The sequence below is a fragment of the Parasteatoda tepidariorum genome, chromosome 2 (assembly GCF_982258835.1).
Source record: "Parasteatoda tepidariorum strain Cologne lab strain chromosome 2, Ptep-v5.0, whole genome shotgun sequence".
Taxonomy (NCBI): Eukaryota; Metazoa; Arthropoda; class Arachnida; order Araneae; family Theridiidae; genus Parasteatoda; species Parasteatoda tepidariorum.
This window is the reverse complement of record NC_141756.1, coordinates 54,234,475-54,259,857: the sequence shown is the minus strand read 5'-3', so window position 1 is coordinate 54,259,857 and position 25,383 is coordinate 54,234,475. Positions and strand designations below refer to the sequence as shown.

Genomic DNA, 25,383 nt, shown 5'->3' with positions numbered 1-25,383 from the left:
GTGGGAGTTTCTGTCAAGGCAGGCATGTTCACACCACTTTCGAAGGTCACCAATGTGGGGATGGTCACATCTACCATGTCAACCTTCATCTATGAAAAGGTACCTCACCATATAATCGAGTTAACATGTCTTATATACTAGTGAGTTGGAATAATATTTTTGTAGTGGTAGGGTCACTACAAGTTTTTCGGTTCGCTATATGTTTCTAGAGATACTAGACCGTTTCCATACTTCTTTTTACCCTATGTCGCGTGACATATTTCGTTTGATGCATGATGGTACATTAAAGCACTTAATGAAAGACTAGGATTTGATCTCCAGGGAGATCAGCCAGGTGGCACTTGAACCCGAGCCAGCTTCAAATCAATGGGTATCAGCTTGTCGCGGAACGAAAGGCGGCTGATTCACAATGCATTTATTTATTAAATGGGGGGCTATTTGATCTGCAAAGAAAATGAATCAGATACTCTTTTGACGTTAGTGCAGCTAGTAATAGGGTTCTATTCCCAATTGAGGCTTAATTCTCACCCATCTTTTTATCGATGGGTATCAGCTGGTTGAAGTAAAGGCGGCTTATTCGCAATACGAACCAAATTGTTACCACTCTGCCATTGGACATGAAATTGTGAGTCTTAACCTTTCCCTGATCCACAATGGGCCGCAGCGGGAATGCTTTCTTTTATGATTCAGCTCACATTTAATTCAGAAAGTCAGCAATTGAACATATCCTTTCGTTACTAACGACAGTTCTGAAAGTAATTTTCATTGCCTTTCGTGACCGGTTTTATTTTTATTGGCTCATTTGTCTTCGAGATGTGGTAATTTCCTGGGAAACATCGATTCTTAAGCCTGTCTGGGACTACATAAGTAGCCTGTGGAATGGGACTTTCTTTTCACATTTTACTTTTTGATTGGTTCCAAACAAATCGCCTTCGAACTAACAAAAAAAAAACGGAAAGAAAACAACTTTTGTTTGACCGTTCAGCAAGAAATCTTTGAAAAAGAAATCATAAGGTTTAGACTGATTGCGATTCGAAAGAATTTGCAAAAAGTAATTTTCTTTGAAGTGTAAAACACGAAATTATCTTCGCTTTTATATTGAAAGGAAAATATTCTTTTGTCACTTTGAAGACGAAAAGGAAAATGATTGAAATTTGCGTTAAATAGTTAAATATTTGTGAATATAAAAAGGTAAAAAAAATCTTGTTTTTTATTTTTTTAAGAGAATGTCTTATTTGTGTAGTTAGTTTCAGAAAATGAAAAGTAGTATTAATGTTTCTTCTCATAAAAACTATTAAATTCTTTGATTAACTGATGGGAAAAAATTCAGCTCTTGCTGTAAATGCATGAAACTCTTGAATTTCGTATCTTCTTCTTCATTAAATTTGAAAAGAAAAACCCATTACCGCTATCGGATGAAACTTTTTTTTTAAATCTTTATGAAAATCTGCATACTATGCTACTTAAGAGTTGCTTTGTTCATACATTCAGTATTTGATTAGTAAAATTAGTATGCTACTTGTAATTTTAATTCGATAACTGATTTTTAGTACTGTTTACGTTTAGCATGTGATATGTAAATTTAGGGGTATTAATACAACTTGATTATGTCATCTTAACAACTCCTTATATAAGTATTAAATTGGGTTTTACTATACTATTTAAATAAAATATTAAAAAACTGCAGTTAGTTTAACTTTTTAAGAAATTCATTAAATTATTTTATAGTATGTTAAATAGTTAGAGAATTAATATTCTTCTTAAACTGGATGATAGTTATAAACAGTTAAAAATAAATTATTTTTAATATTTGATATCTTTTTGAAAAAGTAATTCTTCTGTCCTATTCACATTGGTTGGAAGAAACTTATTTCCGCCAGGTTCTTTTCTAATTTTTTTAAGATAGATTTCCTATTCCTGAATTAAACACGATAGAAGTTTTGAACTATAATATTTAGTAGTTTTGATTTGGAAATTTGTATCGAAATAACGTTTTTAAAAGCCTAACGAACTCTATTTCGACGTGCTTCTTAAATTCTCTAGATGCTACTAGGAGGTTTATAACATGCATTATGAATTAATATGCGTCAAAATCTAAATGTGTAACTTGATAAATCAACCGCAGAAGATAACTAACTGAAACTTGTTGCAATACTTTATTTCTCGAAAGCAGAAGTTTATAAGCAGTTCAAAATACTTTTAAGAAAACTTTCGACATTAAATTATTCAAGGCATATTATTTTCTGAAAAGATTTCAATTAATCAAAAATTATCGTCCATAACTTCCAGTAGTTTTCACGAATGAAATGTTTAGGAACGTATTCTGGGATCTCTTGCTCTTTTACGGATTGTAATTTCAACGAGAAATCAATCCCGTTGTGATTTAAATATAACCCGAAAACATTTTGAGTTTTCATTATTAATTAGCATTATTATTAACAAGGAAGTTTATCCGATGAGCCACTCAATAATATCCGTTCAAGAAAAATAGTAGTGATCGTTGCATTTTGAGTTTTAATAATTAATTAGCATTATCATTAACAAGGAAGTTTATCCGAGGAGCCACTCAATAATATCCGTTCAAGAAAGATAGTAGTAATCGTTGCATTTTGAGTTTTCATTAATTAGCATTATTATTAACACGGAAGTTTATCCGAGGAGCCACTCAATTATATACGTTCAAGAAAAATAGTAGTGATCGTTGCATTTTGAGTTTTCATTATTAATTAGCATTATCATTAACACGAAAGTTTATCCGAGGAGCCACTCAATAATATACGTTCAAGAAAAATAGTAGTGACAGTTGCATTTTGTGTTTTAATTATTAATTAGCATTATTATTAACAAGGAAGATATCCGAGGAGCCACTCAATAATATACGTTCAAGAAAAATAGTAGTAATCGTTGCATTTTGTGTTTTAATTATTAATTAGCATTATTATTAACAAGGAAGATATCCGAGGAGCCACTCAATAATATACGTTCAAGAAAAATAGTAGTGATAGATGCATTTTGTGTTTTAATTATTAATTAGCATTATTATTAACAAGGAAGATATCCGAAGAGCCACTCAATAATATACGTTCAAAAAAATAGTAGTGAAAGTTGCATTTTGTGTTTTAATTATTAATTAGCATTATTATTAACAAGGAAGATATCCGAGGAGCCACTCAATAATATACGTTCAAAAAAATAGTAGTGAAAGTTGCATTTTGTGTTTTAATTATTAATTAGCATTATTATTAACAAGGAAGATATCCGAGGAGTCACTCAATAATATACGCTCAAGAAAAATAGTAGTGATCGATGCATTTTGTGTTTTAATTATTCATTAGCATTATTATTAACACGGAAGATAATCCGAGGAGCCACTCAATAATATACGTTCAAAAAAAATGGTATTGATCGTTGCATTTTGAGTTTTCATTATTAATTAGCACTATCATTAACACGAAAGTTTATCCGAGGAGCCACTCAATAATATACGTTCAAGAAAAATAGTAGTAATCGTTGGGTATGATTATATTTTTTGTTTCTATTTTCTAACCTTTTAATTTCAGTGGGGAAAATAGAATAAAAAATGGAATACCCGAATAACTTTTGATCTAATGAGTTGATTTTCACTTACTAGGATGCTATCTTTATGGTTTAAGTGTCTAGTTTTAAATAAAGTAATTTGTACCGTAGTAATTTGATATTTTAAAGCAAAAAATCAGGTACAGTAACGTAATTACTCTGAAGAAGCTTACCCTTTCCCCCCAAGAGATTCCGATTCCTAATCTATAAAATAAGAGGTTTATGGAGATAATTTTATGCAAATTATTATTAAGATTATTGAATTTTTTTATTTCTTAATTCTGGTAAGGACAAAAATGTTTATAATTGTAATGAATACTAATTTTTACTGCAGGTATTTATTTATATTTCATTTTATACATAATTTGAATATTTATTTCAATACTTTATTTTTCACCTAATTTATTAATTTATCATTAGGATTTATAAATTTTTGTTTTTAAAAACACTAACACAAAATATATTTTCGAAACTTTAATTGGATATTATTGTTTATTTTATTGTCTTTTTTGATAGTTTTTTGCAAGCTGTATTTCTTTAAATAACATTTTATAAGAATTTTTAGAACATCGACATCCTAGTCCTAGTAATAACATTTTATAATACACCTGAATCGAAAAGTGTGTAACCGTTTTACCCAAAAAAGAGTGATCGAGAATTCACTTAGTATAGGTTACAATGTTTATTAAACATTGCCTTCTTAATAAATAGTGTATTCTTTTTTCCTTTACAGGTGACAACACTCTGCTTATTAATTATTGCAATTAGTAATGTTTGTAATGGTTTGATGTTGGATAGACTTCCCAGACATATTCCACTCTCCAAAGATGGTTTTAATGAAGATGGAGTAGAAGACGATGACTTGGTAGATACATATGATACCTCCATTGAAAAGAAGAAGTTATTGCCAGAGCCAGGTAAATCAATAAGATTCATAAATAATTAACGAAGGTAACAAACTAAAGGGTTTTTCCAATAAAAACTTCGATTATATTTTTGATAAAAACTATATTTTTTTTACTTTGTTTTACTTTGAGCATTTTGACATCAAGTATAAGATAATCCACAAACTTTTCAAGATGCAGAAAAATATTGAAAATCACTCACTGAAAACAACACAGGCATTTTGTAAATTGGAATCGTCTGTTAACTAAAGTATTTTGTATAAAGTTGCTTATTTTAAGTTTTTGTTTTAAATTTGTTTTTTCAATTCCAACTTATTTCACTTGGCGAGTAAGATTACTCGACTTCTAATAAACCTATAAAATTAAAATTTGATTATCGGTTTGAGTATATCGTGTTGCGTAAATTCATAGTAGAACTAGAATGTTGGTAAATATTTTTTTGTCAAAATAATTTTTTTAATAAACTTAAAATAAATAAAATAATTTAAAAAATATATTTTATTTTTCAATTTCTTTGAGCTAGAATGGTTTTTAAAAAAGCATATTTGGCTGCGCATTAAAAGTTGTTTTAAGTCATTAACATGATTTTTATTACTTTTATCGCGCGTGCAAGACATAATAGCATCTTTTAATCTACAAAATAGCTTAAAAAAAACTAAATTATAAAAATTCCTTGCATTGTTTCACAGAGAGTTTGCATTTTAAAAATGTCTGTGCTTATGTTAAACTGATATAAAAAAATTTAGAATCTCAAGTTAAATTTTAGATAAGTTAAAGAACATTGAAAAAAAATAGTACTAAATCGATGAAGTCTGATTGAAATTAAAAATACCCTGACTTCTTAATTAAGTAGTCCAATACAAAAACACTTTACATCAGTATTCGGCAAAAGACTGCGATCGGGAACAACAGAACCAGAAAAGCATTTTAATTCAAATTTATGGGAGCAGCAATAATAATAATGATAATAATAATAATAATAAATAGTGTTAGTCGATTTTCACTACAAATGTAAATACGTAAGCAGTTAATGCAATATTTATTTCAAGAGATTTGAAATTTCAAAAATTCAATTGCTTTTAATATTATAAATGATGGAATTTTCTGTTCTCTGATAAGCTATATAATTATTAGAATAGTATAGCCCACTATATTTAATAAATTTGAATTATGAAAAAGTATTTTAAACTTAAAAAGAGTTTTTGTAAATTTCGCAATAATTCCTGAGATTCGAGCTTTTAATAATGGCTTAATATAAATTTTTTACTTTAATATATGTAGAAAGTAAATTTAAAAATGCGATGAAAATATAAAAAAAAAAATCAGGTGCCTTAATTTTTAATTTGATTTTGACTAATTAAATGGTTGATCCTGGAGTTTTAGTCTTATTTTCGTCATGCAACCTTTTCGAGAAAAATAGTGTTCATTAAAAACTTTCTCGGAAATTAATATGCAGCGTAAAATAAATCAATGATAAAGATGATGGTAAAGTTTTGAGTAAATAGGGTATAAAATTTCTTCACCGAGTTTTTCGATTACAATGTTGTTTGAAATGTGCAGAATAATATTTTTTAAACGGATTGCTAGTTGAGTATCCATTCTTTGTATGGATTAAATTCGTAAGCATGAAATGAATCAGCATTGCTTTCAATCTTGCTCAAAAATGAAAGACGCAACGATTTCTGTTACTTCCATCAAAAAACGAGTATTCAGCTTGTAGTTTATGAAATAAATCATGTGAAATTAAAATCAGTGCCTGGTCGATATGAAACGCTTCTTAGAATCAATCTTAAAAAGACTAATTCAATAATTAATAAAATTTTTATTTCATTTTTCTAAACGTTTTGAAATAATATGTGTCATTGTATTTACATTGTTTGCGTTTGTATCATTATTAATACAGTCAAATGTTACACATAAGATTTCTGTATGTGTATTTTTTACGAGATAAATAAGATTATATACGGTTTCAAATTAAATGAATTGAGTTTAAAGCCTAAGTTATGTTTTAAGAAAACACTGGTTAAAATTTTACGTCATTATAAAAAACGCTATATTTCTTTTATTTACATGAATTTTAACTCAAGGAAAAGAATTCTGAATTACTTATCACGTTTTTTGAAAAAAATAATCTTAAAAGGGATTTTTTTTTTGAAGTTTCACTATGTTGTGCCTCTTACTCCCCATTTTTTATTTCATTTTATACATGAGTCTTGACATCAGACACGTGACGTCACGAGAGTCACGTGCGGGGTGAAGATGATTTTCAGTCAGGTCAGGAATTCGAGCGCGTGGTGATAGGCTTTTTACGTCACGTGGTTATTTTTTTTTATTCTACATAGTAGGACGTTCACGAGTTCCAGAATAGTATAAATTCGAGAGACTTATTTCAGGCTAGTGACGTCAGAATACATATCTCATCAACATGTTTTCGAACATGGAGTGTTAAGAACTAGAAAATAAGTAAAATATAATAATAATAAGGAAAAAAATAGTGCGTGGAGTCCCTCCGCGGGGAAGAAGTTAAACTTCGCAACCTGCGACGTTAATTGTAGAAGAATCAGCAGTCGTAGAAGGATCACTAGTTCTATTCAACGACTCTTTTTCCTGCTCCGCTCGCTTCCGTGCTCTGTAATCACGGTAATATTGTGCATTTTTCCCTCGCGGACCTCTTCAACCAGTGCTTGTGGTTGCCTCATCGTCGCGCCCTGGAAAATGTATTTGTATTAATAATGTATGTGAATGCGTCATAATGTAATTTCAGAAGAGTAACAAACAATTGATATTCACAATAGACGTACCTTGACATAACCTTAAATCTGTCGCATTGTCCGTGGGATTGCTTTCACTCATTTTTTACAATTGTTATCCACTAAATTTGAAAATAAAAAATACTACCCTATTAAATTATATGTGTATCAAAACAAACTAAAAAAATATTTATGGAAAAACAATACTTTTATGACTTTTATTATTTTTATGCTAGTGAGAACCAAAACAATATGTAAATGAATGAGGGAAAACTGGATCCTACCACGTGATTTCCCAGCCAATGAAAATGTAGCGTTAAACGTTTAACGCAACCTTGTTGGAAGTCGCATAAGAAGTATAACTTCAAAAAAAGCATTCCCGCTATAGCCAAGTGTAAGCCAGGGATGTCAAGGAAGTTAAATTTCCACAATTTCATGACCGATGGCATGAAGTTGGCAATGTGGGCAGCAATGCACACCGGCTCCCTATACTTCCCTGACAAACTGATGCCAATCCATCTGTAGCTGGGTGAGATATAGGCCGGAACAGGGAATAGAAACTCGTTCTACAGTAAAACATAATATTATCCAAAATATTCTTAAATGTCGCCCCCATAAATAACTGCAGTAACATCATCAAAATAGCTGATTTATATTTTCTTTCAGAACAAATAGCCCCCTATTTAATGAAACCCACATGGAAAGCAATATACCCCTTTACTCAAGAAAAGAAAATGTTTCGCAAACGTGCCGCATCTGAACACAGTGGTGATGTTAAGACATCGGAAAAAGATAAAGAGGAACTGGCAAACATTCTTAAGGATGACGACGAGGACGATTCTAAGGAGGAGAAGAAAAAGAAGAGCGTCAAGAAGAACAGCACCTCGAGACACCTCAAGAAGAAGAGACAATCAGAAGATGAGCCTGATTCCAAACAAACAGACGATGAGGAACAAGAACAGGAAGAACCTAAGAAGACAGAGAATTTCCAGGTGAGAAATAGATTAAATATAGAAAGAATATAGAATAGAAATATAGAATGGATTAAATATAGAAATAATATTATGCCACATAGTAACAATTTATATAAATACGATTTTATATTTTACTCAATTCACAAGGATTTCGTAAGTGATGTATTATTTGTATAAAATCTTGAATGTTTAAACTTTGTTTGCTGTGAAAAGTGCTTAATTTTTAGACAAAATTCAAAATTGCAATTTGCTTCAAATAGCTTTAAAATATTGTGCTTGGTGGATGTCTAAACAAAACTATATAATCGATTGATTTATGACAAAGAAGAAAATTTTTAAAAGTATGGTTTATATTTTTTCTACTGACCGGGAACATCATGTTTTTTTTTATAAAAGGAGCATCGCAAAGTTTCAGTCAAAATATGACGTTACGTGCACTTACTAAGACATTAACCTTTATTTAAATTTTTACTTTCAAATTTTCAATCAATTCTACAATATTATCAAAATCGATACATTTGGCATAACTGAACATGATTTAATTCTCGGTTTTAGGCAGCAAACACTATTTATAAAATCGCCGAGGATATTTCTTGACAAATCTGAAAGCTAAAAGTTTTATCTTGACAATTAATCTAATTAAGAACCGATAGCAACATTTAAAATGCATATTAATGCAAATTCTAAAATTTTTCCTATAGAGCGAATCAATATGAAAATGGTGGAATAAGATATCTTATTAACACCTTTTTTTAAGTAACATGTAATTGATATAACGATACAAAATCATATTAGATGTTCGAATTAAAAAATAGCTTATACCAACGTGTAAATAAATTGTAGTAATTGAAACAGCTGCAAATGATACACGGTTGGACAAAATAATGGAAACACTTCGATATTCACACATTTTTGGTATTTCTTAAAAATTACACAGAGAATCAGTTTGTAAATTTAGATGTGTTTAGAACGTGTCCTTTCTCATACATATCATTGAAGTTTAAAGCTTTTTGAGGTTTGAGGGACCGTCAATAAATTACAAACGGAAAGAAATGCTTATGAACACCTTATGTCCAAATAAAATAGCAATAAATTTGTAACTTACAGCTATTATTTTGGTTACTATACGCAATAATTACGCAAATTTTCATAAACCTAGTTTTTATGTATTCATAGAGATAAGAACATTTTCATGAAAAAACGAATTTTTTGCTATAACTCTGAAAATATTTAATAAAATTAAACAAAACCTTTGCACTAATTTAAAATTAATCTGAAAATTACTGCTTTAAAATTTGAGAAATTTTTTTTAAAAACGGCTCAAAATATGAGCCAATTAAAGTAGTTTTTTTATAATGTGCATGCAAGGGAAAAATTAGAACTTTTTTTTCTATTAATTTTGCAGTGAATCATATTTGGCAACTAATGAAAAAAATCTGATTTGAATAGCTCAAAAATGTAAAGAATTTCAAGCAATTCTCTGAATCTTCTTATTCCTTTAAAAAAAAAAAAAAAAAAACTCAAAATGATAAGGGGTTATCCACAAATTTCAATTTATATTATTAAAAAATGACACAGACACTGTTAGGGATCATCCCTCATAAAAATTATCTTTTCTTTCGCAAGTTTTACTTTAATACCATCACACTTTGTTGTACGGATCATCATTAGAGGGGAATTATCATTTATTAATAAATCTTGTTTAATAGTGCAAAATAAAATTTGTGGAAACCCCTTATAATCTTGAGATCCCTCTGAAAAAGTAAGAAAACTACTATCTCCAAGTATTTTTTGAGAAATAACAAAAAATGTTTTAGTACAGAAGTGCCTCCAGTATTCTGTCCAATCACTGTATGTTTCTCAGTTAAATGTAACAGAAATACCACTTGCAGCTTATCTCATTGGATAAAAAGGATCTCGTGATCCTCTTTCTACGCTTTCTTTGGTTTGATTGTTATTAGACTGTTATAGCCTAAAATACAGAGTATTTTACAAAGCATTGCCTGAAAAAATTTTACTTCTACATTTCATCTGTATTTTAACTGCTAAGAATTAATAAAAGGCAGTTTGAATGAAATAGAAAGTTGACATAAAATAATATTTCGACATCACCAACAAATCGCAACTCTTTGCCCAAAGTGCTTCTGATTTTTTGAAATAATGAGTTACTCTCGGAATTACGTATGATTCTATAAGTATTACGATATATTTGTTACAAAAAACTTCTACCTCTAATAATTCTGAAGTAGGATGTTTACAAACGCTATTAAAAAACATCCGAAACACGTTCCTTAAAGTTAACTACTATCTTTTATTATAACGATAAGATTAATAGGGGAATTCTAAAATAGACCTAGCTTTTTTCTTTAATTTGTTTTTTCGAAGTGTTACGTTAAAAAAGTTTCCTAAAAGGTTTGAGGGAATCAGACAATTTTTCATTTTTATTATTAAATGTGATAATTTTTAAGCATCCTTCAGACAAAAAAAAATATTTTTAATTATTTTTTTCTTCCTTTGATTAATGAAATGTGTTTTACTGAACTTTACTGGCAAATTTCATATTTCAGTTGTAGGAAACCTCACGTAATTTTATATGTTGTGTTTGAGCACTTTTTTAAAACTTTTCAAAGTTATTACAATAACTTAGAAAAGTGGTGAAAACGTATGTATACAACCTTGAAATTTAAAATTAACTATTAAAATAATAAATTTATAATCATTTGTTTTTGTGGACGAAATCTACTTTTAAGAAAAAGATCAATTGTGAATGCGAAGCAAACATGGAAGTAGTTGAGTAAGCCTCTTTAATATTAAATAAATAAACAAATATAAATATAAATAAAAAATACGATTATTTTGCTATATTTTTAGCACAGGAAACATTTTCTCCACTAAAAAGTCTGACTCAATTTTAATCTTTTTTTTTTAAATTTATTTGATTTCTGAAGAATTTTAAAAGAGAACATTATTTAAAAATTTGGCACTTCTTACTAATTGTAATTTTACGATAGTTATTTTAATTTTTGTTTAAAAGTTATATTACATTCAGAAATTCAGAGCAAATAATTCTCGTTTAGTATCGTGCAATATAGTAATTATAATGTTAAGACAAAGTTTTATTCATCATTACGTAAGTGCCGATATTGTTAGAAAAAGTATTCAATAGGAATGCATTGAGAAATAGAAATTTTCAATATGCGTATAATATCAAAACTATGAAACAATTCAACAAACGAGAAAAGAAACAAAAACATTTTTATGTAAATTGTTACAACATCACATGGTTTTAAGATTCAAACTGGCCTCGAAAGCCTTTTAACAAGTAGGTGGTGATCTATACAGTTAGAAAGTTCTCTGAAAAAAATTGGTTAAATAACAGTTTATTTAATTGGTATAAATTTTAATTAATTGTTATTTTACCATATTCAATCAAAACAAAAGTAACCGAAGAAAAAAATTATACAAACCTTTAAAGATAAAAAAAAAATAATTTATTGACGGATTTCACTTAATACTTTGAAAGAACCAGAATTTTATCTGCGTCAACTAGTCCCACAGCCAATGAAAATCGAGAACAAGTTTTTCAAAATCTGGAAGCTGAGCCATGTAATAAGGATTAAGAATTGATATATAGATTTTTGTTAATGGACGCCTTATAACATTATAAGTAAGTCATAATCTGCAGCTCCTTATGTTTTCACTAAGAAGTGTGCGATCAAATCCTTATAAAGCCACTTAGTTCCTTGCTGCCAAGTACATACATTAGCCGAGAAGGTTTATCTGTCACGAATGTTGTGAATGGTTCGGTGGTGAAACCAATACTTACTCCATTCCTTCAACACACGAAGAGTTTTCAGTGTCCGGCACTTCTCAATCGCTGATTCTGGACTAATTAAATACAAAACTATCATTCACGCATTTATCTATTCATTCACGCATCACAGAACTGCTAAGACAAAATAGTTTCACTAAATAATCTAATTAAGTCACATTTCACGGTTTACTAGACACAACACAACTCAACCACTACTCCAATGCACATTTACCTAACGAAAAACCTAACCTAGCATAAATGTTGTAAAATGTTTGCAACTGTCATAATCATTTAAAATATACTCCTAAAAGAAGATTTAAAAAAAAGTACCTTTCATTCTCAGGAATGGCTTCGAAAAGAATACTACAGAAACATGGCCAAGTCTTTTGCAACTATGCGACGCAAGCGAGATGGATCAGGTGGCTATCCAATGGCATTGCCTGTTCGACGACAAAAGAAAAGTATCCAACCTTCTACCAGCATTAATGATATCACCGACAACCTTCGCAATATTGAGGATCAGCTTTTTCAGGATGCCCTTCAAGTGATGAGGGATTCTGGGGATGAGTACGAGGATGATGTCCAGCGCCAGAATCGCATCAGTAATGATCTTAATCTCGCTTATGATTTAGAAACGATGAGAAATGCTTTCTTTCGGCTAAGGGACACTTTAAGCAACATGGAAAATGAAGAGGTTGGAGAGGAAGAGGATATGTATCATATGACTAGAAAGAGAAGTGAGTATTTAATTTGTATTTGTTTTGAAATATTATCTTTGTAAGATTTTTCATAACTGCAAACCTGCTCTTTTTATGAATAGTTTACATAAGTGCTAAAAAATAATTTCTTTTCTTTACAATTTTGCAATTATTAATATACGAGGCGCATCCAGAAAGTAAGTTTCCTTAATTTATATATTAAAAAAAAGAACTCACACTTTCAGAATCATATTTATTGGCAACAAGTACACCAATGTTTAAGCTATTTTTCAACATAACCACCACCAAAATTGAGACACTTGCCGTATCGTGGGATCAACTTTTGTATCCCTCTGTCATAGAACTGTACCGTCTGTGAATGGAACCAGCGTGTGACAGACGTCTTCCGTTACTGCGAAACACTGCGGAAATTGTGACTTGCCATTCAAAACAAGAATCGTGGAATGTTTACTGCAGGTGTTGCGCTCCTCCATGACAATGCTTGTCCACATACGGCATGACGCACAACAGCTGTTTTGACGGAATTTGGCTGGGAGTTATTTGATCATCCACCATACAGCCCTGGTATTGCTCCCAGTGATTTTCCCATTTTCTTGCACCTGAAGAAATTCCTGCCCTCCAGTAAGAGTTTTGGCAACGACGAAGAACTGAAGAGGTCTGTCACACGTTGGTTTCATTCACAGGTGGCAGAGTTCTATGACAGAGGGATACAATAGTTGATCCCACGATACGGCAAGTGTCTCAATTCTGGTGGTGGTTATGTTGAAAAATAGCTTAAACATTGGTGTACTTGTTGCCAATAAATATGTTCCTGAAAGTGCGAGTTCGTTTTTTTTTAATAAATTAGGAAAACTTACTTTCCGGATGCGCCTCGTAGGAAATCGAGAAGAATCACTATTTGTCATGATAGGAAATTTGCAAAATCATCTATATTTTTTCAACTATTTTCTTAAGAAAAACTTTTTTTATAGAAAAAAGATGTATTTCCTAGCATAAACATGGAATATGAAGCATTAAAACAATCAGAATTTGTTTATGTGACGCTTTAATAATAAAATTTACAACTTATGTTTTTAATGTCAACTCTTACACGATTATTAAAAACTTAGAATAATTAGAGATTTTAAAAAGGAAACTAGAAAGTTACCGCATGCATAATAATCTGTAGTTTTATGTTCAAAGTTATTTTACGAATATTTTTACTATCACACACATCAACTCTTTTAAATTAAGATAATCAGATATATTTATTAATTCTTCTTGCAACTGCGAGATAAATTGGAATACGTTTTGGTTTACATCTGCAAAGTAAACTTTTAGTTCCGCATTTTGTTTTGGAACAGAAGTTTTTAAATTCTTGGCAATCAGAAGCACTTTTTGTACGTAAAACCCTAATTACTTTTTTCAATCTTTCTAGAAACTTTCTCGAGATTGGTTTCATTAGAGTAAAAAGCTCACCGGAAACAATTTCTATGTTTGTCTAATATATATATATATATATATATATATATATATATATATATATATATATATATATATATATATATATATATATATATATATATATATATATATATATATATATATATATATATATATATATATATATATATATATATATATATCCAAGCACTTTTTATTGGAGGAATTATCTAGGGAAGATGTTTTAAGAACCCTAACCAGGGGGGGGAGGTTGAGAAAAATTAAGACTTTTGGATAGTTCTCCTCATTAAAAGGTGAGAAATAAAGGAAAAGCTTTTAAAATAATTATCAACAAGAAATACTATTTTTTTAATCTAAAAATAAGTTTTTTTTTAACTTAAAAGAAAATAATAAAGATGAAAATATAAGGGAATTGAGTCTGAATTAAAGATAAAGAAAGAGATTTTAAACTTTGAATTAATGTTAAAAGACTTATAAAATATTTTTTTTGAGAATTTTTTCCCTAATTGCCGATATCCTAAGGTAAAATTGAAAATTTAGATGTGTAAGTGCTCCTATTGTGTTACAGGTGGTGAATGCCCACCATTGGATCAGCTAACTAGCGACTGTTCAGCACTCAGTGATATAATGCCTGAAGGTCCTTTAAAACGTCTTCTTCGTCGAGCATGCAATTGGCATGAAGTGTGCTACACATGTGTGAGTAAAAATGATTTGTTTGGAAGTTATAGTTTAAAAAATTTAGATTTAAACTTTGGTTGCTCCATTTTTCTTTAAAAAAAATCTATTATAAATTTTTAATTATGGAGAATATGTTAAAAAATCAGCAATTTTTTTAAAAACTGAAACAACATAAAATATTTGTTTTTAAATCTGTATTTTGTCATAAGTAATATGATTTTTATAATATTTTAGCTATTAATATTCATTTTATTTTATTTATTCATAACTTTAAAGAATTCTTCAATACACAATGTGAATTTGTTGTTCGTTTTTCCCCTAGTTGACAAAATCAGACATGGCTAAAGTTTTAATCGTGCCAATGGAAAGTATTTAAACAGTTTGAAAAAGTTAAGAAAATATTATTAATATAATATTTCAGCAAACTTAACTGATTAAAAAATTAAAGTCATGAAGAGTATAGTACAATTTATTTACTTCCTACATTATTAAATAAATAATATTGATCTTCATTTCTTTGTTTTTTTCTCTTGCTGCTGACATTAGTTTCAATTTTTTTTTAAAGAATTTCGCCAGTTCAACCCCGAAATCGGAGAATTTGTTCCGTATTAAATATTTATCTTTAAAATGTATGAAAAATTCCTGGTTTAGTTGTTAAAATTTGGATTTAAACATTGAACATCAAATTTTTTTCACAATATTTATAAAAATATACCAACTAGAATATTTGTTTTTGTTTCAATCCCATTTCTTAACATTTTAAAATTCATATTTTGTATAAGTACCTAGTTCTTTTAAAACCTGATATCCTGGTAAACTCCACTTTCTTTTTTCAATTTTTGCAACTGTCTACGTTTAAATAAGTATTCTAAGTAATAATAAATTGTACTTATCCGATAAAAATAAATGCTTCCCAACTTTCAAAATTGGGTAAAAAGGAAAAGTAATAAAGTTTTACTCAGTATTTTAAGTATGGATTAATATATTGAAATATTTATAAAGATTTAAGTTAGTATTCACCTAATTAGCAAAAAGCACTTATTAAATTCTCAGTGACAAATCAGCAATCTCTCCAACAATCTAGATGTATTTTTCTCGTCAAACTAACAAAAAGAACCTACGTAATAAAGTTCTCAGTTTTGCATCGTTTCAAACAAGCTAGAAAAAAATTTACTCATCAAATTAACAAAGAGCCGGCATATTTAAATTCCCATTTATATGTCCTTCCAAACAAGTGAGAGTATTTTTTATTCATGAAACTAACAATGAGCCCCCCATGTACATATATTCTTAATGGCGTGTTTTTCAACAATTTAGAGAAACTTCTTCTCATTAAACTAACAAAAAGCACCTACGTTGCTAAATTGTCAATGTTGCATCTCTCCAAATAGTCTAAAAAAACTTTTACTCATAAAAGTAACAAAAAGCTTCCACGTAGTTAAATTCCTATTGATATGCCATTCCAAACAATTGAGATAATTTTTTATTTGTCAAGCTAACAATAAGCACCTACGTAGTTAAATTCTCAGTGATGTTTCATTCCAAACAATAACAATCTATAAATCTTTCATTCATCAAATTAACGAAAATAACTCACATAAATTAAATCTCACTGATGTCTCATTCCAAACAATCTAGATAAACTTTCTGGAAACATTCCAGACAATGTTTTTACTAAGATTTGATAAAGTTTCTATCTGGGTCCCACTGAGTGTAAGTCAAATATTCCCATAGCTCTCCTTTCGAAGTGAAACTACTTAAATTGTTTTCCCCAGCCGAAGGGTATGAAAATTCTTTAATGGAAAGTCCATTCCCCATATGGTATGGAAGCCATTGAGGCATCACAGAACGATTCGGTTGCCGAAGTAACAGGTCTCAGACGTTGCATTGTTACCATTTCTTCGCTATTTAACGAAGCATTAGGACCGAGATAGGCAAAAGTGAAATGCTTCCGGTCTCTTAACGGTGTTACCATGGTAACTGGTCAACTTTCATTCGTTTTCCATCCATTCACTCTCTTCAAGTAGTTTTATGATGGATATTATATTCCTGGAAGAAATAAGGGAGATATTATTCTTCCGAAATGAGCAGTTCGGTTGATGATGGACCGCTGATATTAAAACTTCGGCTGTTTTTATTTTTCTTACTGAGTTAAAATCTGATAAAAATTCTTCGGGTGGATGTTAATAACTGTTAAAATGAGGAGTGAATATTAATAAAAATGGCTGATAAAGTAGAGCTATTAGGAAATGATTAGTTTGGAAGATGGTAATAAATTTGATCAATATAGATTTACCTAGGTTTAGGTTAAAAATAAATATATTATTTTTTTGATAAAGGTTTTCTGCTGTAAGAAAATTAAGAATTTCTCAAAATCAAAAAAACATGTTTTGCAATTAAATGTTTATTCTTTCTGACCGAAAAATTTCGAAATGACCGAAAGATTCTTTCACCGAAAAAGATTTTGAAACAATTTTATTAATTTTAAAAATAATTTTGTTCTTGATTATATTATATATTGCCCACTTCGCAATGTTTGTAAGTTATTTTTGCATCTGTCTGTGAACATTTTTCTATGTAGGCATCTCTTTTGTTATCAAATGAGATTCCGTTAAAAAAGTACTGATATTGGAACCGTAGTATTCGATCTAAAACTGATTTGGTTTTAGTACAAAATTCCTATTTAGAAGAAAGAGTGGGGGAACATTTTAGGATAATTCTTACTAAACTTTTTTTAAGAAAAAAAAAGAAGAGAAATAAAGTGGACTCTGTAAATTAAGGACATCAGTTTCGAGTGACTTTGAATTCAGTTTCACACTCAATTTAATTCGAAATTTCCTAATTCTGTTTCTTGAAGCCTCAACACGACTATTCAGATGACTCTTGTCTCGGAAAATATGATTTTCAAAGTGATTTAAGCATTTTCTGAGAAAAAGAAAATGATAGCATATTTTCCTGTCAGTGGAAAGCCTGCAGCTGCAATGACCGGTTTTCTGTTTTATGATCTTTGATCTTTTGTACTCAATTACTTATTTGAAAATCAAAATAGTTCAGATTTGATCTTGGATTTACCTAATGAATTGGAGTTATGAAAAATGCGCCGTCAGGAGACATTTTAATTTAGTTCAACTTGTAAAAACATTAGTGAGGTTCCCTAGTAGTCTTTCTGCTTCAATTTAAGTCCAAGTTCTAGAACATGACTTCGCACTTAAGTGATTTTAAAGAATATTGATCAGGGGAGTGTCATGGGTGACAATCTGACTTAATAACACTCTCTTCTTTTTCGCTGTTTGAAATTTCAGACAAAAAATTGTCCTTTTTAGGAGACTAGATATTAATTAAGCGATTGTAATCGACTGTTTAAGGGTAAATTCAATATCTGAGTTTCAAATGTGTTAAAAGTGAGAAAGTCATCTTTAAAGCAGTGTGGTTTCCCAAAACAATTGCAACAAAGAGGCAATTTAAAAACGTAATTTCAAAAAATATTTAATGTAAAATTAAATCTGTCCCGTGACTGCGTTGAGTACGCGAAACTATGATTCATTTTGAGCGTAAAACACAATTAAAATTAAATTTTATTTAGATTGCAAAGAATTTGACTCGTTCAAGATTGAACGAATTTTTCCGAAAGTTTGTACGATAATATGGTTTAATATGGCATTATATATGTACCCATGTATTGGTAGATATGCACCGAAGAGCCATTACACTATGACCATCCTGCTAATAACATGTAGGACCACCTTTAGCCCTCAAAACTATTAGCACCCGCCGTGGCATTGATTCCACAAGATGCTGATAGGTAGTCCGAGGTATCAGGCACCAAGCGCTCACCAACTGGTCCTTCAATTCCCTCACATTGCGAGGGGGTAGCGTGGCAGCACGAATTTGGTTTTCCAAGTAGGATTACAAATGCTCTATTGGATTAAGGTCAGGTGAATTTGGGGCCAAGACATGACTTGAAAATCACTGGAATGTTCCTCGAACCAATCCATGACGATTCGACCCTTATGACATGGTGCATTATCCTGTTGGTAAACACCTTCCCCAGCAGGAAAAGCTGTTGCCATGAGTGGGTGAACCTGGTCTGCAGCTATGTCCAAGTAGCTTACAGACGTCAGGGATTGTTCTATGAGGATTATGGGTCCTAATATGCCCCATGAAAACATTGTTCTTGGACGAGAAACCATGAAAACCTGGGCGAGCCCATTGTTATAGATGGAGTATGGTCATAATGTAATGGCTCTTCAGTGTATAATACCATATTGAACCATATTATTGTATTTCTTAACCTTGAGTACACGATACTGTGGTTCACTTTGAATGTAAATTAAGATTCAATTTAACACATTCTCGAGGTTGCGGTGAATTCTCGCCGTTTAACGTTGAACGAATTTTGTATCAGAAAAAGAACGAAAAGTGTATCAGAGTAAGTAAATTGTAAATTTTCCTTTTATTTTGTATTCTTGTTTCAGGGCAAGGCCTACGGGTTGACATCAGAAAGCTGTGACGGTAGTTTCATTGAACAGACACAAACCATCTGTCGAGGAGATGCACCATGTGAAAGTACGGCCAGCTTGTTGGTGGTACCTCTGAGGCAGAGGCGAGTATTTTACAAGCGCAGCAATCCAGAAATCTGCGTTGAAGAACCATGCGTAGAAGCATACTTGAAAGAAGGTCTTGCTGCCATGGAGCAAGGACTTTATTCCATTCGAAACAACCTCAACACCATCAGGCATGCTTGAGCATGAAAGCCGATGAAGATTTATTTCATTTTTTATTTGTTTTCATCGATGTAGTTTCGCGGTGACAAAAAGGGTATATTTTTTTTCTTTCTTCTGTTCATCGATTGATGTTTGGGTGGGAGACGTGTGTCGCCGCGTTGGCCATGTTACGAGTCAATTTCAGTTCTTGGTGAACATGTTTACCTTGTCTTTCAAATCTCGGCTTTGGTGTAACGTACATTCGTTATTTTATTTCGTGTGATAGAGCTTTCTTAGATACGCTTCTCAGACAAGATAGTGAGATGACTAGCTTTTTCTTAGAAGCGTTATTTGGGAGAGTAATAATGACATGTTAAATGTTCATGTATTGTTCCATAAGTTTAATCAATGTTGTATTTATCAATAAACATTTTGAAACATTTACGATATTCCTGATTTTTTTTCTCTTCTCTATGATTTCATTCTTGGGGCGTTTGTTTTGAAAGTCAGTTGAATTCACGTTTTTTAAAAGTATTTATTTATTTATTGTCATCTCTGCTCTGTCAATTATGTCATGACTCATGCCTTCTAGTCGGTATTTTGCCTTGAGAAAAAATACACATTGCGTTTTTATTTCTTCGTTCTTACCATTTCGCTGAAACTGATCCTTTTTAAAAATATTTTTTAATAATTATTTGAAAAATTAAATAAAATGCATAAAAATGTATTATTTTTCCTTTTAAAGAAGGAACATTTTTTTCAAATAACAAAAGTAATTTAAGCTTTTTTTTCTGGTGTGCGGCTCAAACGTAAAGTTAAACAAGTACCATTTAAAAGAAAAATCAAATTTTATGAGCTCAATTGGAAATTAAAATTCTTTTCCTTATAAAATTTTGCGCAAATATAAACTTCAGTTCAATAATATCAGTAAAAAAAGGAGAAAAAAAATTATCGATATTCTAGCACATTAGTGAGTTTTTTCTTAAAATTAAAAAAACGAGTTGAGCTGGTTTCACAATCAACTTACTATATAGCAAACAAGTGAAAATGCACATAAACACATTTCATATATCATATTTGAATCTACTTGAATGACAGTATTGAGGCCGCATGATGCTTAGAGTTATTGTATTCATAATTTTAAAAGCATGTAGCAAAATTTCCTGTTAAATATTATAAAAATGTTTTAATCGTAAAAATTTGTGTTTAAAATGTGTAATCTTAAATTCGAACTGAATAAAACATTAACTTGGATAAAAATTTATGTATTCTTATCTCAAAATAAGAGCAAATTTAAATTATCTAAAAAAATTTTTTAAGATATCCTTTACGTGCAATACTACTAAATTTATACAATATGAAAAGAATTAGAAAATATTGCTTTAAAAATACATTATTAAATTAAAAGAAATTTAATCAAGAAAACATGCGAAATTAATTTACCAAAAGGGTGAATCTAAGAAATTAAATATAATAATTAATATAATAATAAGAAATATAATAATTAATATAATAATAATTAATATATAATTAAATATAATAATAAGAAATTAAATAAATAAGCGATACCAAATTTTGACGAAGAATATAATTTAAAAATTAATATTAAAAACCATGATTCTATAGTTGATTCACAGTTCTTAATTATTTTCTATGGTGGTTTATATGGTTCAATAAAGTTTTTGACTGCGAAACTAATTTTAAAAGCATTGTATCATATTGCTGCTGGATGTTAAATTTTGATTTAGACTCGTAATTTGTCTCTAGAGGCAGATTAATAATTGAAATTGTATATTTTAAGGAAGAGCAGGGTTGGATAAGTCTCAAAAGAAGAAATACCCAGTTGTATCGGTTGCCAAAATTAAGCCATCCATTGACTTTAATAATAGTATGGTGATTTTTTGCTGTCCTCTGTAACTTCTCCCATAGCCACGTAATTTCAAGCACAATCCAAAAGACAAGGGAACTCCTGAATCAATTAGAGTGAAAAAGTAGCCTTCGTGGAGGACTTTTTCATAGAACTTACCCTCATTTGCGTTGCACGGAGAGGAAAAGCACGGAAAACTCCCATGGTTTGCTTGAAGGCAAAGGAACTTTAACTCATGATCCGTCTACCAGTGATGATGTTTTACGTCATTTCTGTGGTCAGTGCAAGCTGGAAGCGAAATTCGTATCGACCAACTATCGCTGGGAATTCGAATCCAGTTCAACTCATTAGAAAGTGAACTTTCTATCCCCTGAGCCACTGCGGCTACAATATGTTAGTTTCAAATGATGCTATAAATTTTTATAATATACCTTTAAAGTATAATTTATACTCTTATAGTATACTCTGGACCGGGATAGCCTGGTTGGTAGGGCATTGGACCCATGTCCAAGACTTCGTGGATTCGATCCCCCCCGGCCGAAGACTCTCCGTGTAGTAAATGGTGACTGATGTACGTTAAATCTGTCGAGTCGCAAAGTCCTCCATGTTCCCATAATAAATCAATACTTCTGGGGGTACTGATACAGGAGTTTCCTTGTCTTTTGGAATGGTTCGAAATTACAGTTCTACGGAGTTGAATATTAGTAGCCATAACCCCGAAATTGGGTCGGCTGTTCAACGACGGATATATATATACATATATAGTACGACCTTAAAGTATAATTTGACACGGCTAAGCTTAATATACACCTGGATTTGTTTAGAAAGAGAGTCCAAACAGTTTTGATGAACGTTGTACCCAGTTTCAAACCACTCGTTGAAAAGTTGATAGCGTATATCCACCATTATGCAGAAATGATGGTTTCGACAATTTACCCACTGTGTCACACATTTTCTACGATGTTCGATTTTAAAGATTTCGCAGGCGAATTAAAGCATATTAAGGTAAGTGAGTGTTTATAAAACCTATTCTGCCACGCAATAGAAGAATTGGTAAAAAAATCTGAACTGAGATTTTTATATAATTGGCATTTTTGTATGATATACTAGATATTACAAACAATTTAGTTCCAATCATAAATTTTGTTTTTATTAGTCTTAATTCTATTTTAGCGTTCATAGCATTGAAAGAAATTATTAATTGAAAGAAATTATTAATTGAAAGGAAATAGTTGTCAGGCCATTTTCCGCGATATTTATCATGAAGCGCTAACGTTGTTTTTTTCAATTGCAAGACAGTATTTTTCCAGAAAAGGATTTTTTAAAATTTTATTTTATAATTCGCGCTGAACAGCCGAACTAATTCTGAGTTTACGACTATCAATGTTCAACTGTGTAGTCTTATAAATTTGAACCAAACCCACAAGGAAAGGGAACTTCTGGATCAAGCAATAGGACAAACTAGCCTTCGTGGAGGACTTTTTGATGAAACGAATCGACATTTGCGTTACATAGGAAGAGAAACTTACGAAAATATCCTATGGTTAGCCCGAGGACTAGAGCAACATACCACCTTGATCGAAAAGTTCCCGGAATTTATTCAGAAAATTAAAAATACAAGTTTATTCATCTAAATCTATATTGTCCCCTTCAAAGTAATCCCCATCGACTACAACACACTCGTGCCAGCGCTTGATCCAATCCTCGAAACATTTTTTATGTTCAGTTTTCGGTATGTCCATCAGTGCTGCCTACGATTTTTACTTTGATGAACGCCATCCACTTACCTGATGTCTGGATTGCGTGTCGTACTCATAAACCCACGTCTCGTCTCCAGTAATGATCCTTCTGATGAATGTGGGATCGGATTCAGCCTCGCAAATCATGTCTTTTGCGACGTCAACGCAGTTTCTTTTTTGTATGAAATTGAGGTCTTTTGGCACCAACTTTGCTGCTACACGACGGAAACCCAAATCATTAGCCAAAATGTCTTGGACGGATCCATAGGCAATGTTCAAGCCCTCCGATATCTCTCTGATGGTTAATTTGCGGTTATTGACCAACATTTCTTTTACTTTATCAATGTTTTCGTCGGTTTTCGATGTCGATGGTCTGCCACTGCGTTCATCAACTTCGATTGACTCACGACCACTTTTGAACCGCTCGTGCCACTGATAAATGATCGTTTTCTTTAGAGAATCGTTGCCGAAACACTTTTCCAACATCTCATTAAATCCGTCCCAACGAGCACCATTAAATCCGTTTTTTTACGCTAAATTTAATACAAGTTCGTTGTTGCAAATTTTAATCCATTTCTAAAATTGTAAAAAATCGCCAACACACACAGAGATGGATGCACTCTTGGCTACGTAACTTTTGCAAATGTCAAGCTATGACGCTAAGATTTAGAGGGAATATCAACAACAGATGTACCAACTTAACAACAACAACAAAAAAAAAAAAGACAGAACTCAAATCGGAACGATGGTTGCGCCACCCGGGGATTATTTCGGGAACTTTTTGATCAAGGTGGTATGATCTGTCAACCAAAGACGATATTTTGCGCCGGCAATAGGGTCGGTGTGAACCGGGAGCAGAATTCGTATCGACCAGCAATCACTGGTATTCGAACCGGGTCACCTCATTTGGAGGCCAACGTTCTATCCTCTGAGCCACCACGGCTCAGAAAATAAGAAAATCGCTATTGACAACTTAAATAAGATTAGATGTTGACTGAAATGCAACACCTAATCATCCTAAACGTTAAAGTAATCATGTCAGAGTCCCGGAATTGATACACAGTAAGAAAAGTATTCCAAAAGCATCTCAGACCCACATCTTTACGCTAAACGATGCTTTTTTAAGATTTAGAGGTTAGAAACTTTTTATTCGGAGAGCTAATTATAGCCGAGGGAAATAAAATGCAGTTTAATGCATCGCCTAATTGTTCCTTAACAGCTTCCTTTTATTATCCTGCCATAAAATCGTTTTATCTTTATTGATAATAGAAGGAGACGTGTTTAGTGACAATGAAATGCTTTTAGTGATGGTCAACGTTGTAGATATTTCTCGATTCTGTCTATAATATCTCTGAAACAGTAAAAGTATAAATCAGAACGGCGAACTAGTCTTAATAGTTAGAACATTACTTGAAATGAAATTGATAATAGTAAGAAAAAGGAGGTTTCAATTATATAGTAGACCTTCGCTTCGTTTGACTGGAATGGGTGTAGAAATATTACTCGACTAAATAAATATTTTTTTTACGAAAATCAAACATTTAAGAAGTGCCATTCCCTATAAATTTGAGAATTGTAACATTCTCAGAAAATTACAGGAAAAATTTCGTATCTTTATGAAAAAAATTGGTTGATTCAAGTAGTTGGAAGGAGTAAATATTTATTCTGAGGAAGATGATTAATACTAGTTAAAGAAGATATTTCTTCGTGAGAAACGGTGCTTGAACAGATATGTTGAGGAATGATTGTAAGAAATAATTATTATCCATTTGTCCGATTATTCTATTGATCAGAATGATGAAGATAAACTAATTTATTGAAGATAAATTAATTAAACTTCCTCAATCAACAAATCAAAAATGAGAGTGTTATGTATACGTTAGAATAGTTTTCGCCAAGGAAAGTTTAGGAATTGGCTATTAATAGCATAAATTTATTGAGAAGGCATTTTTTCTTTGCCTTACGCATTTGAATGGGTTGGCGGGAAAGAGAGTGTGACAAGTAATAAAAAAATTTTATAAAAATCCAAGAATTTAGCAGCCATGTAACGGTTTTTGAATTTAATGTTAACGTGTTAGGCAGATGAAGGGGGAATCTCTAAAATAAATTTTATTCTACGCTCAATTCAAGTTTGTTGTATAAAAATATTATCAATTAAGATTTTTATTTATTGAGAAAAGAATTAAATTAGATAATTTAGTTTTTAAATGTTAGA

The 25,383-nt window shown here is 30.9% G+C and overlaps 2 protein-coding genes across 2 annotated transcripts in view; one reads left to right on the top strand and one right to left on the bottom strand.

Annotated features, from left to right (window-relative positions):
* LOC107437913 (uncharacterized) overlaps positions 1 to 20,004 on the top strand; it is a 31,914-nt gene extending 11,910 nt beyond the window's left edge. The window contains exons 2-6 of the mRNA XM_016050053.3: positions 4,310 to 4,493; positions 7,898 to 8,223; positions 12,363 to 12,756; positions 14,750 to 14,877; positions 19,335 to 20,004. Of these exons, the coding sequence (XP_015905539.1) occupies positions 4,310 to 4,493; positions 7,898 to 8,223; positions 12,363 to 12,756; positions 14,750 to 14,877; positions 19,335 to 19,604 (1,302 nt within the window). The 3' untranslated portion in view covers positions 19,605 to 20,004. The remainder of the gene's footprint in view (positions 1 to 4,309; positions 4,494 to 7,897; positions 8,224 to 12,362; positions 12,757 to 14,749; positions 14,878 to 19,334) is intronic.
* Positions 20,005 to 23,189: 3,185 nt separating this feature from the next.
* Positions 23,190 to 23,654, bottom strand: LOC107437903 (protein GVQW3-like). The gene has a single exon (XM_016050041.1). The coding sequence runs from the start codon at positions 23,652 to 23,654 to the stop codon at positions 23,190 to 23,192; it is 465 nt and encodes a 154-aa protein (XP_015905527.1).
* Between the last annotated feature and the right edge of the window lie 1,729 nt (positions 23,655 to 25,383).